Source organism: Myotis brandtii, unplaced genomic scaffold, assembly GCF_000412655.1.
Source record: "Myotis brandtii unplaced genomic scaffold, ASM41265v1 scaffold274, whole genome shotgun sequence".
Taxonomy (NCBI): Eukaryota; Metazoa; Chordata; class Mammalia; order Chiroptera; family Vespertilionidae; genus Myotis; species Myotis brandtii.
Window position 1 is genome coordinate 951,013 of NW_005360425.1, and position 12,704 is coordinate 963,716.

Genomic DNA, 12,704 nt, shown 5'->3' on the forward strand with positions numbered 1-12,704 from the left:
CGTGTGGACCGTGCGGAAGACTGAGTAGGTGGGGGCCCGGGGTCCGGGCTGGGGTTCAGAGGCGTGCCTCTGGAAGGAGCGTCCGAACTGCAGGGCCTTGTCTTCTGTGGCCACCGAGGCCAGGCCGGCCAGGCCCTCCAGCTCCAGGTCTGCCTGCACGCCAGCCGTCACACTGTTGGAGCGCTTGAACCTCGCCCGCCTGGTGAGAGAGGTGGCTGTGATCTCTGCCCTCCCCCCGGCCTTCACCCCCACCCCAGACTAAAAGGAAAGGGGACGAGAAAGGAAACCTATATGACCTTTAACTATATTAGTCCTTGTAACAGGTGGGTACATAATATACCTACCTGTGGCATCGCCTCTGGACAGGGTGATACTTACAATAGTTCATCTGTACAGAACAGCTGCTGGCATATGCCCATGAAAACAGACACAGCCCCCCCCCCCGTGCTAGAGCATCTCCCTGCAGAAGCGGGGTTGGGGGTGGGGTGCCAGAGGGGCCAGGGAGGAGCCAGGGTATTTGCCAATGAATAGAGAGGGATTTCAGCACTTTAACAAATGCTGCGTCTGCTTATTTCCACCAGCTGTACAGGTAGGTCCTCAGCCCTGCAGACATGAATAAATTACAGCCCAGAGAGACCCATGGGTCCCCAGCTGTAAAGAAGCAGAGCCAGCATTTGGACCAAGGGCTGCTGCTTGCTCCACAGCCCAAGCACTTCCCAAGGCACCAGCTGCTGGAACATCAGGAAGAACTGCCTTGAGCAGCTGGGGGGAAGGGAGGTGGGAGCAGCTGGGCGGACTTCTCTTCCTCTAGGGACCCCACGGCTCAGCCCAGAGCCTGGCCAGACACAGTCAGCCGGTGCCAATGGAGTTGAATTAAGTTGTTGGCAGGAATGGCATACGGCCTGGAAATTTCTTCTTTGAGTTAATAAGCAAATCATATGCAAAACAGAAAGTCAGTTGGTCTTGTTCTTTTCCCCCTCTGGGTTCCATGAAGAAATCCGTGGCCCCTGAAGTGCATGAGGCTGGGGTCGGACCATACTTGAAGTGGGAGTCAGGAGATGTAGGGGTGGGTGGAGAAGTGAACAGAAGTTTGAGGTCTGGAATTTCAAGGATCACAGAAGAAAGGCTCTTGTGTCCTAAGCAAACTCTACTCATATTATCAGGGGAGAGGGGCTAGGGACCAGCTCTAGGGGCCCCTCCAGCTTCCCAGGAGGGTCCCCCAACCCCCACAACTTCAGCCTTCCTCTTGCTGCCCAGGCCTTCTCTCCCTGCCTGCCTTGCCTGCCTGCTTTCCTTCAGTTGGCAGGCTGCCTGCTGGGAGCTGTTGCCATAGAAACCAGGCCCAGAAGGATGCTGCAGGACCCAGGAAAAAGAGATGCGCTCATGTGCAGTCTCCAACAAGCCCTATGTCCCAACCCCCACCCAGAGAGAGAGAAAAAGAAAATATATCACATTGCCTCTCACATGGTCTTCACCTTGGTGTCTGCCCTGTCCTGCCCTGGTCAAGACCTGCATCACTCTCTGCCTTGACTGTTGGATCAGCCTCCTTTCATACATCTCTGCCTCTACTGAGTAGGGCACAGAAGAGCACTGGATCAGGAGTCTGACCTGAGTACTAATGCTGGTACTGGTGTTGTTGCTATGTGCCTTTGGGAAGCCACTCACCCTCTAGCTAGGCCATTTAATATACATGTGTGCGTATATAAAACATGATTATATATGATATATAAATACACACACACTATATAAAATGATAGGAATGGACCAGTAATTGCCAAGGTTCCTCTTCTCTCTAAAATTACACCTTGCATATTCTAAGATCTGGTACTCAACACTCCCCTCATCAATCCACCCAGGACTGGAGTAGTCTTCCTAAAGTTGACCTCTGCTCAATTCATCCCCCTGCTCAAACCTTTTCCACAGCTTCTTCATGCCAACCAGGTATAGTTCAAGCTTCCTGTGTTAGCATCTACCCTAATGCTAGCATATCCTCTGGATGCAGTTCTCTCCAACCTCATCTCCCCTGCATTCTCCTTGTTCCCCACGTAGATTATACTGGCCCTGACTCTAAGCCTTTGCCCATGCTATTCTCCTGCCTAAAATGGCTTCCTCCTCCTTGCTCCCTCTCCATTCTCTGCCCACGTCTCCTCTTCCTCTGTGAACCTCCAGACTGCCTCCAAGACCAACCTCTGTACCGTACCTCCCTCGGCAACCTTCTTGCATTTGGAGGCAGCCCCACTGTTTGGTTACACTGTTCTCTGTTTCTGGTGAGTCTTATCTAACTGAACTGTTAGGATGCACTTTGGCTCCCTTCGAATATTTTTGTGCCTTTGAGCTCCAGGTAGCCTTTGGCTCCTTCAGAGCTCCAGCAGTTGCAAACCACACGGATAAAGGTGGGGTTTGCCCCAGTAAACACAGTATTGAAGACATGCCTTCCCTGCTTGCTTTCCTGTTACTCCCATGAAACATGGATCTGTCCTTTGGCACCACTGGGTTTGCTGCCTTTCACCTGTCCTCGCCGGGGTCCTGAAAGGACCACACATTCTTGATGGAATAGGCCACACAGTCTGGAACGAAAGCATAAGTGCCCCAGGCTTCATGGTTCTCAAGTCAGCACCCACCTGAAGGAGCTCTCTCATTGGGTCTACTTCAAGAAGGACCAACGAAGTTGAGGAGTTTATGGGATTCCTGGAAGCACAATCTTCATCAACACTTCCAGCCAGGGATTTTCACAGCACAGGCGGGGTCAGTCGTCCTTGTGCAAGTGGCATTTGCAACCAGAAGTGTGGGACAAGATCACCCAAGAGAAGAGCAATGGAACAAAGATGCAAAGCCCCAGGGAACACGGACATTTCATGGGTAGGTGGAGACAGTGTACCCCCTAAGGTGCCTACGCCAGAAAGAACCAGGAAGAAAACCAGGACAAAGACACTTAAAGGCAGATAGGGGACAGATGGGTCTCAAGAAGGAGTGAGCAACCAACATGGAAAATGCAGCCGGGTAAGAATGAAAGGTGTCCATTGATTTGGCAACATGGAGGCCAATGGTGATCAGGGCAAGTCGGTCTGGTGGAGTATGGGGGCAGACGCAGATAGCAGGTTGTCAGGAGGTGGAGAAAACAAGCCAATACAGCTCTTGAAAAGAGCTTGTTGAGAAGGGAGGAAGAGAGAAGATAGTGTACCTTTTTAAAATATGTATATTCTTATTGATTTGAGAGAGGAAGGGAGAAGGAGAGAGAGATAGAAACATCAATGATGAGAGACAATCATTGACTGGCTGCCTCTTTCACACCCCTACTGGGGATCGAGCCCACAACCCGGGCATGTGCCCTTGACCGGAATCAAACCTGGGACCCTTCAGTCCACAGGCTGATGCTCTATCCACTGAGCCAAACTGGCTAGGGTGACAGTGTACCTTTAAGGGAGAGATATTTTTCTTATTTGTCAATTACATCTCAAAAATCTGGGGAAGCCCTTGGCTTGGCTTGGCTCAGTGGATAGAGTGTTGGCCTGCGGACTGAGGGGTCCCGGGTTCGATCCCGGCCAAGGGCACATGCCTGGGTTGTGGGCTCGATCCCCAGTAGGGGTGTGAAAGAGGCAGCCAGTCAATGATTGTCTCTCATCATTGATGTGTCTCTCTCTCTCCCCCCCCCCTCTCTCTCCTTCTCCCTTCCTCTCTGAAATCAATAAAGAAAAATATATTTTTTTAAAAAAAATCTGGGGAAAAGAAGGGAGGGGTATTTTGTTTAGGATGGTTCTCACAAGCCATATCTCAAGTGGGGAGAACTTTGGAGTGGGCGGGGGGGGGGGGAATAAACAGAATAATGGCTGTCCAAAGAGGTCCATGCCCTAATTCCTGGAAGCTGTGGATGTTACCTTCCATGGCAAAAGGGACTTCGTAGATTACTTTAAGGATCTTGAGATGAGAAGAGACTGGATTATCCAGGTGTGTCTAATTTAATCACAAAGGTCCTTATACATGAAAGAGGGAAGCAGGAAAGTCAGAGAAAAAGTTGGGACAATGGAATCAAGGTTGGAGTGATGCCATGTGAGGACAGCCTGCCATTGCTGGCTTTGAAGACAAAAGTGGGCTAAAAGCCAAGGAACGCAAACTATCTCTATAAACTGGAAAAGGCGACTAAATGGATTCTTCCCTGTGTCTCCAGGGGGATCAGTCCTTGATTTTAGCCCAGTGAAACCCAGTTCAGACTTCCAACCTCTAGAAGCGCACTGACCACCAGGGGGCAGACGCTCAACGCAGGAGCTGCCCCCTGGTGGTCAGTGTGCTCCCACAGCCAACCTCCCGGGGCCCCTCCCCACCGGCTGGCCAACCTTCCGCAGTCAACCAGAATGACTGGAACAACCCATCAACCAGTAGCTATGATGCACACTGATCCCCAGGGGGCAGACAGTCAACGCAGGAGCTGCCCCCTGGTGGTCAGTGCACTCCCACAGCCAACCTACTGCAGCCCCTACCCTCCCACAAGCCAACCTTTCATGGCCCCTCCCCCCAGCCAGCCAGCCTCCCAATAGGCCTCGATCACCAGCTAAGCCAAGGGACCCCACCTGTGCACAAATTCGTGCACCGGGCCTCTAGTAAAATAATAAATATGTACTATTGGAGGCCACTAAATTTGTGGTCATTTATTAGAGCAGCAATAGGAAATTAATACAACTTGTAAAGAGAAATCAATTGAAGGTAGAGAAGAAAGTAGTCCAAGGAACCAGAAAATAGGGGAATCCTATATAATAAAAGCCTAATATGTTAAGTGTCCGACCATTTGTTCAACCAGTCGCTATGACGCACACTGACCACCAGAAGGCAGACGCTCTGACCAGTAGGTTAGCTTGCTGCTGGGGTCTGGCCCACCAGGACTGGGCGAGATGGGCTGGACATGCCCTGGAACCCTCCTGCGGTCCCTCCCCACCCCGATCGTGCACCGGTGGGGTCCCTCGGTCTGGCCTGCGCCCTCTCACAATCTAGGACCCCTCAGGGGATGTCAGAGAGCCGGTTCGGCCCAATCCCTGCAGGCCAGGCCAAGGGACCCCACCAGTGCACAAATCCGTCCACCAGGCCTCTAGTAGATAATAACTAACACCCAGTGAGCACTTGGTATATGCTGAACACTGTACGTGAATAAACACGCTCAACCCTCACAAATAGTCCCATGATAAGGGTGTGAGTACCAATCCTACTTACAGATGAGAAAATAGAGGCTTAAAGAGGTTAAGTGACTCCCTAAGATCAGACATTTATCACGTTAATACAATATGGCTGAGAGGCCAGCTCTCAAACACTCCACTGCCCACCTAGGATTGAGGGAGAGGGAGGCTTTAATCAGCAAGAGAGATGACTCACCCTTGAGGCAGGACTGGCGGAGAAGGAAAGGGAAGAGATGCAAGTAAGTTAGGAGTTGGTCCAGAAGTGGAGAGAGGTCCCACCAGATGACCTCAGCCATTATAATAAAGTGAGCAGAAAGAATGCTGGATACTTGGGGGTGGGGAAGTGGGGGAAGGAATGAAAACAAGCAGCTTTAGGGGAGTAGCCTAGCAGAGTGGTTAAGCACCCTACTCTGAAGCCAGACTTCCTGGGTCCAATACCCAGCACTATGGCTTGTGCCTCACTTTCCTCACATATAAAGAAGAATGATAATAGTACCTGCTCCTAGGATTGTTATGAGACAATAAATGGAAGAAACTTAGAGCAGCACCTGGGCTGCCCATTGTAAATGTTAGCTACTATACGGAGAGGCAGAAAGGATTGCAGCTCTTGCTGAAAAGAAAGGAAGCTGGACAAATAAAATCATGGGAATGTAGCACTGAGAACCCAGCTAGGGCATTGTAGTTATTCATTATTATGATTGCTGTTGATCATTTCCATCTGTTCTCCCACAGCACTCTGAATAAAACCTCTTTTATACTCCATATCACATTGTATTGCAGTAAGTTATTTGCATATCTATCTCCCTTACTAAATAGGGCAGTTACTCATCCTTAAATGTTAGCTGAACGGTTGGCTGGAAGAAAGGATGGTAGAGAACACTAATAATCCCCACAATCCATTCTTCCTAAGTAATAAAATCCCACGATTTTAGGATGGACACATGGCCACTTCTAATAAAGATTTGTTTACCAATCTCCCTTGCAGCTAGATGTAGCCACGTATGGCTAAGTTCTAGGTCACAGGATATAAGCAGAAGTTGTATGTGCAACTTCCAGGAAATGTTCTTCTTTTTTAAAAAAATATTTTTTAATTGAGAAGGAGAGAGAGAAACATCAATGATGAGAGAGAATTATTGATTGGCTGCCTCTTGCACCCTCCACACTGAAGATCGAGCCCGCAACCCAGGCATGTGCCCTGACCGGGAATTGAACCGTGACTTCCTAGTTCCTAGGGCGACGCTCAACCACTGAGCCACGCTGACTGGGCCAGGAAATGTTCTTAAAAGGAGAGCATGCCCTTCTTTGTTCCTTCCTCCTCCCTGCTGACCAGAATGCAGACGTGATGGCTGGACCTCAAGCAGCCATCTTAGAACATGAGATGGAAATCAGGATGGAGGAGCAATAAAATAGCGGGAGCCTGGGTCCTGACACTGTAGAGAACCTAGCAGCCCCTCCATTGACTCTCTCCAGACTTCTTCTAAGCAAGAGAGAAATAAACTTGTATTATATTTAAGTCACTGTCATTTGGGGGTTTTCTGTAACTCACAGCCAAATCTAATCCTAACTATAATAGATGCATTTTCAGGGTAGTGAAGTTCAGGGCTTATGTCCCTACTTAGCTTTGCATTTGGCAGTATCCGCTGTGGTCCTCACCAATGCTGTACACATAGAATAGAAACTGGCTTCAGTTACGATCTGTCACTAATTTATAACAATGCCTTTTCCAATATTTTCTCCCCAAGCCTTTTGACAAAGTTGAGGAGGCTTCCTCCCCTCAAGTTTTTTAGGGTCACAATGATCACATTTCTGATTATTCTGGAAGTTGCTATCATGGTTACTTCAGGGAGACATTTCTACTGTGATTCTCTAGGGGAAAACACAAGAGGCTCTGGGAAAAAACTGGCTCATCCCAGGAGACACAGTGTCTAATGCTCAACATCGAGGAGTTGTCAAGAGGTTTTGCCAAGACTACTTGGCAGCAGGCTGACAGGGGGTGTGGGGGAGAGGGCAGGGAGGAGTAAGGGCAGAGACATTTCAGCAAGGCTCAGCCATTGTGCTGGCTCCCGCTTGGAGAAAGCATCTAGGAACTTAAACATAAAATCAGTTGGGGTCCCTGAGTCCCCCCACATCCTAGGGGGCTATGATAGGGTGGGAGGTTTAAGTAGAGTCATGATGGTCAGTCAGAAACCATCTTGGAGTTTGAATGGAGGCAGTGTCCATTCTTCAGCGATCAGGGCTTGTGGTCAGTTAGCAACTCATTGTTTCTGCAGGACTATTATTGGAATATAGCTTCATGGGGATGCAAGCTTCCTTCCCAATGCGCAAGGGGCTCTGTTCTTTCAGCACACTCCCTTCTCAAGGTCCCAAAGCCACAAATGACCATGATCCTAAGGAAATATCATGAGTATAGGATGGCTTTCCTACACAGAGTTCTCCAGACGGCCCTGACTGGGCACAGTGGGTAAAAGTAGGGTTGTCAGAATAAATACAAGACTCCAGTTCAATTTCAATTTCAAATAAATAACAATTTTTTTTCCTACTTCATCTATGAGGTTCTTAGGTGAACATGGCCATAAGCTTCACAGGGCAGGGGCTGTGTGTTCTGCTCACCTTTGTATCCTCAGTGCCCAGCAGAGTAATCTACACTAATAAAAGAGAAACATGCAAATTGGTGTCACTCTGCTACACCCACCAGCCAATCAGAGCAACTATGCAAATTAACCCAACAAAGATGGTGGTTAATTTGCATATGCAGGTGCACAGCAAAGACTGAAAGCTCTGGCTGGAGTGAAGACTGAAGACTGAAGACTGAAGACTGAAGACTGAAGAGGCAGAGAAGCCAAGCCTCGCTGCAGCCAGAGAGGAGAAGCCTATCCTCGAGGCTTGGCTTCTCCACTGTGGCCAGACCAAAGGCCTGGGTCCCGTGTGGTGGAGGAAAACCGGTGCCAGCAGCCAGGGGAAGGAAGGCCTATTGCGTGAATCTTCGTGCAACAGGCTTCTAGTCCTATATAATAAAAGCCTAATATGTAAATTGACCAAACAGCAGAACAACAGGTGGAACGACAGGTCGCTATATGCACATTGACCACCAGGGGGCAGGCACTCAATGCAGGAGTTGCCCCCAGCCTGCAGGCCCCAGGCTAGCCAAGGCGGGTGCTAGCAGGGGCCCCCCGGTTACCCCACCGGTTGCTCCACAGATCGGCCCTGATCACCGGCCAGGCTAGGGACCCTACCTGTGCACAAATTTCATGCACCGGGTCTCTAGTTGACAAATAATAGGGTTACAATATATATTTGGGTGGAGGTGCAGTGGAGATGGAACTGAAGGAGCACGAACTCCCACCCCTGTGTATTTCTAAGCCAAGTCAACACTAATGATGGACAACTGGAAGGACCTGCAGATGACTTCCAGGTATCAGAGGCAATAACTCTGAACTCCTCACCCAATAGGTTAGCAAGGAACAGTCTGAAAGGCAGAAATAGAGACCTTTCCTCCCTGGCAAGTTTTAAAACCAAAGGGGACAGAGAGAGAGAGAGGAGGGGGGTGAGATAGAAAGAGATAGAGATAGAGATAGAGATAGAGATAGAGATAGAGATAGAGATAGAGATACTGGGACCAGTGAGATAGGAGCAAAGACCAGAAAGTCCAAGAAAATGGGGTGGCAGCGGGTGCGGGGAGAGGAGCAACCAGTCCTCAATATTTGCCTAGAAAGGCTGTTGGTATTCATGGCTCCCTTTTATGTACCAGTTGGGGCATGGTGTGTGGTAAGTCAGACTGAAAGTGCCAGGGACATAAGGGACAGAAAGGACCGTGCAGGTGTATAACTAAGGATGCCTTCAGCAGACAAGCAAGGGAGCCTGGCCAGAAAGATGTGCCAGATTTCTTCTCTCCCCACCTGTCACCCCTCTGAGTTTCCAATGTGATCATCCCAAGTAGTTCGGTTCTTTACACATTTACCCAACACCATCTCACTGGCCCACCCCACCAAGACCTCCCTGAATACCTACACAAGAGCAGAGAAGAACTCATTGTCTGCCTGTCCCTGCCCTTCCTGACTTCACTCCAAATGCTTCTCACATTGGTCCACTTCTCCCTGGACCTGCTGCTATCAGCCTAGTCCAGACAACTGATCAATATTGTAGATGGAACCAACTTGGGAAGCTCCCTCCCACCCCTTAAACATATAGAAATGCTGGCTAACATAAAGTGGGAAAGGTGGATTTGCTATAATGCCAAGCCTGAAATAGAAAAGAGAAATCTTCAGGTACTAGAAACAAAAAGGCAATTCGAAACACGAGTAGTGAGAGGGGATCTAAGCCAAATGAGCCACAGGAATATCAGGTCAGACATAGGCTAGAGGCTGGATGGTGACACCCAGGGAGAATAAGAGGAGAGAACCCAAACCTGTGCATCTGGGGAGCTGGAAGGAGACCCTATGCATAAAGCCAGCAGCCAAGAACGGTCATTTCATTTACAAATTTGGACTTGAAAACTCACATCATGATTCAGGAAAGTGGCTAAGAAGTAAGATGCTGAGAAAACAAAACATTAAGGCTGCTTTTTGTGTGGGTGTGGGGTTCAAATGAGTACTACCAGTGAAATATAGAAATCTCAAGCTGAGATACTAACTCTAAAACTGGTCTCAAGCTCAAGAAGTACTTCAGCATAAAGGAAATTGAACCCATGAGGAAGGAGTGGGCAGTAACAAACAATAGTGAACACATAAATTGTTAAAACATGTTTGTAAAACTAAATATTAAACCATAAAAGATATAACAACAACTGATTTAGAAGGGTTTTTTTTTAAAAAAGGTATAATCAAAATACTAGATAAATATATAACATGAAAGATGGGAGAAGGGAGTTAAAAAGGAAATTAAAGTGTTCAAGGTACTTGTTTTGTACCTAAGAATGATAGAAATAATGACAAAATTTAGACTATTAGAAAAATATAAATTAAGTATATTTGTTACAATTTTGAGAAAAATTATCACTAAAATGTACTTCCCACCCAGTGAAAGGGGGAAAAAAGAGATATAAAATAAATTTGATCAGTTCAATAGAAGGCAGAAAAGTAGGAGAGGGGCAAAGCAAAGAAAAGCAAATAAAATGGAAAATTTTTAAAGAGATGACAGAAATAAATTAAATAAATCAGTAATCAAAATTCATATAAGTGGATGAAATATGTCTACTAAACTCGAGGTCCATACTGCTTACAAGCAACACATCTAAACAGAAGGATATAGGAAGGTTGAAAATAAAAGATGAAAAAGATAAATTGGAAAATTAACCAAAAGAAAGCAGCCATAACAATAAAATCAGACAAAACAGAATTCCAGGCAAAAGCCATTAGTAAAGATGAAAAGCAGCCTATCTATATATATAAAAGCCTAATATGCAAATTGTCCCCTCAGGAGTTTGACTGGGAGTTCGATTGCTCTCTATGACATACACTGACCACCAGGGGGCGGCGCAGAATTAAGGAAGGCCCCGGCCACCAGCCAGAAGGCCCTGATCGGCCCTGATCACCAGCCAGGCCTAGGGACCCTACCCATGCACGAATTTCATGCACCGGGCCTCTAGTTTCATAATAAAATGGCCAACCTACCAAGAAGATACAACAATCATAAGCCTGAATACTTCTAAATAGCACTTTATCAAACTAAAAATATTAATAAAATTACCAGGAAACATGAGAAGTAATGGGAGTCATTTTAACACATCTTTCTCAGAAATGGTAGATCAAACCAAAAAAAAAAAATATTAAAGATAAAGAAACCAAAAAATTTGAGGATAAACATTTGAAAAATGTTTACCTGCATATGAGGAAGGAAGCCTCACCAAACTCTACGGAATAAATATCACACAGAAGGCATAGTATGACCACAATGTAGCAAATTTAGAAATCAACAGTAAAAAGGTAGACCTTCTCCCCCAAAAATACAGTTAAAAACTAAAAAAAAAAAAATGTCTAAATAATTCACAAGTTAAAAAGGAAATTACGATGAAAGTTACAAACCATTTCAAATTGAACAATGAAAACAGTGCATCTCAAAACTTATGAGTGGCAGCTATAGCAGTTAGTTATAAGGGAATGTATAGCTTTAAAAGCACATGTTAGAAAATTATGTTCAAGAGGCTGAAAAAAAGACAAAGATGGCAGAAGAAAGAATATAATAATACTAAAGTAGTAGATGGCAGGAAATATTAATGATAAAATAGAAACAAACAATAGGGATGCTCACTGAAACCAAAAGCTAGTTTTTTAAAGACTAATAAAATATAACTTAATAAAAATATTTAAATGATAAAATATACAAACCTCAGACAAGATTGATCAAGAAAGGGAGGAAGGGATGAAAAGAGGCAAAACCTTTAGATACAGTAAAAGTTTATAAAATTGTAATACTATAACAGAATATTTGTGCCAAAAATTTTGAAAATTGTCAATTTTTGTAAATTGGTCCATTTTTTAGAAAAATATAAATCACCAAAATTAACTCGAGAAGGAAAATGAAACCAGAACAGTTCAATAACCACTAAAGAAACTGAAGCTGTAGTTCAAAAAGTTTCTCCTGCCTGGCCCGTGTGGCTGGGTTAGTTGAGCATCATCTCATGCACCAGGAGGTTGCCGGTTTAATTCCTGGTCAGGACCCATGCCTGGTTTATGGGCTCAATCCCTAGCAGGAGGCAGCCAATGAATGTTTCTATCTCTCTCACCCTTCCTCTCTCTGAAATCAATAAAACATTTAAAAAAAAAAAAAAGTTTATCCTATTCCCCAAAGACATCAGGCTGAGGTAGTTTTATGGGCAAACTTTACCAAACCTTTAAGGAATAGATAATTCCTACTTTACATAAATTGTTTCAAAGAACAAAACACAGAGAGTGCTGTCAAACTCATTTTAGGAATCTAGCATAAGCTTAATACCTGAACTAACAACAATAAAAGCAAAATAATAGGCCAATATCACCTATGAACACAGATATAAAAATCTTAAAGTAACAGCTATTCAAAAATCCAACAAGGCATCTATAATAATAAAAGCATAATATGCTAATTAGACTGGATGTCCTTCTGTCCTTCCCGATGAAGCCGGGGCTGTGAGGGAAGTTCGGTCCCGGGTGCTAGAGGGAAGCCGCTGCTGGCAGCCGGGGGAAGGAAGGCCTACTCTTGCATGAATTTCATGCATCGGGCCTCTAGCATAAAAATAATCCAGCAAGTCTGTGACCAAAACTGCTAGAGTTCAATATATCCATTCTTCTCTTTGTCTATTCCACAGCCTCCCTTGCAGCTAGATACCACCAGGTGATGAGGTTTCAATGTGATGTAGGTGAAAGTGTTGTGTGTAACTGTGAGAAAGTCTTATTAAAAAGGAAAGATTGCACTCCTCCTTCCCTCCTACTGCTCAGAATGCAAACAGACTGGCTAGAGCTTGACCTACAGCTCCTTGGATATGAGCTGATACACAAAGGATGGAAATGCAGCAAGATAAAAGAAGCCTCAGGTCTGACACTTCACTTCTATATCCAGGCTTTTAAA

At 45.9% G+C, this 12,704-nt stretch overlaps 1 protein-coding gene across 1 annotated transcript in view; it reads right to left on the minus strand.

Moving 5' to 3' along the window:
• The window catches only part of DLGAP3 (discs, large (Drosophila) homolog-associated protein 3), a 52,376-nt gene that overhangs the window by 1,858 nt on the left and 37,814 nt on the right, over nt 1–12,704 (minus strand). The window contains exon 10 of the mRNA XM_014541489.1: nt 1–199. Within this exon, the coding sequence (XP_014396975.1) occupies nt 1–199 (199 nt within the window). The remainder of the gene's footprint in view (nt 200–12,704) is intronic.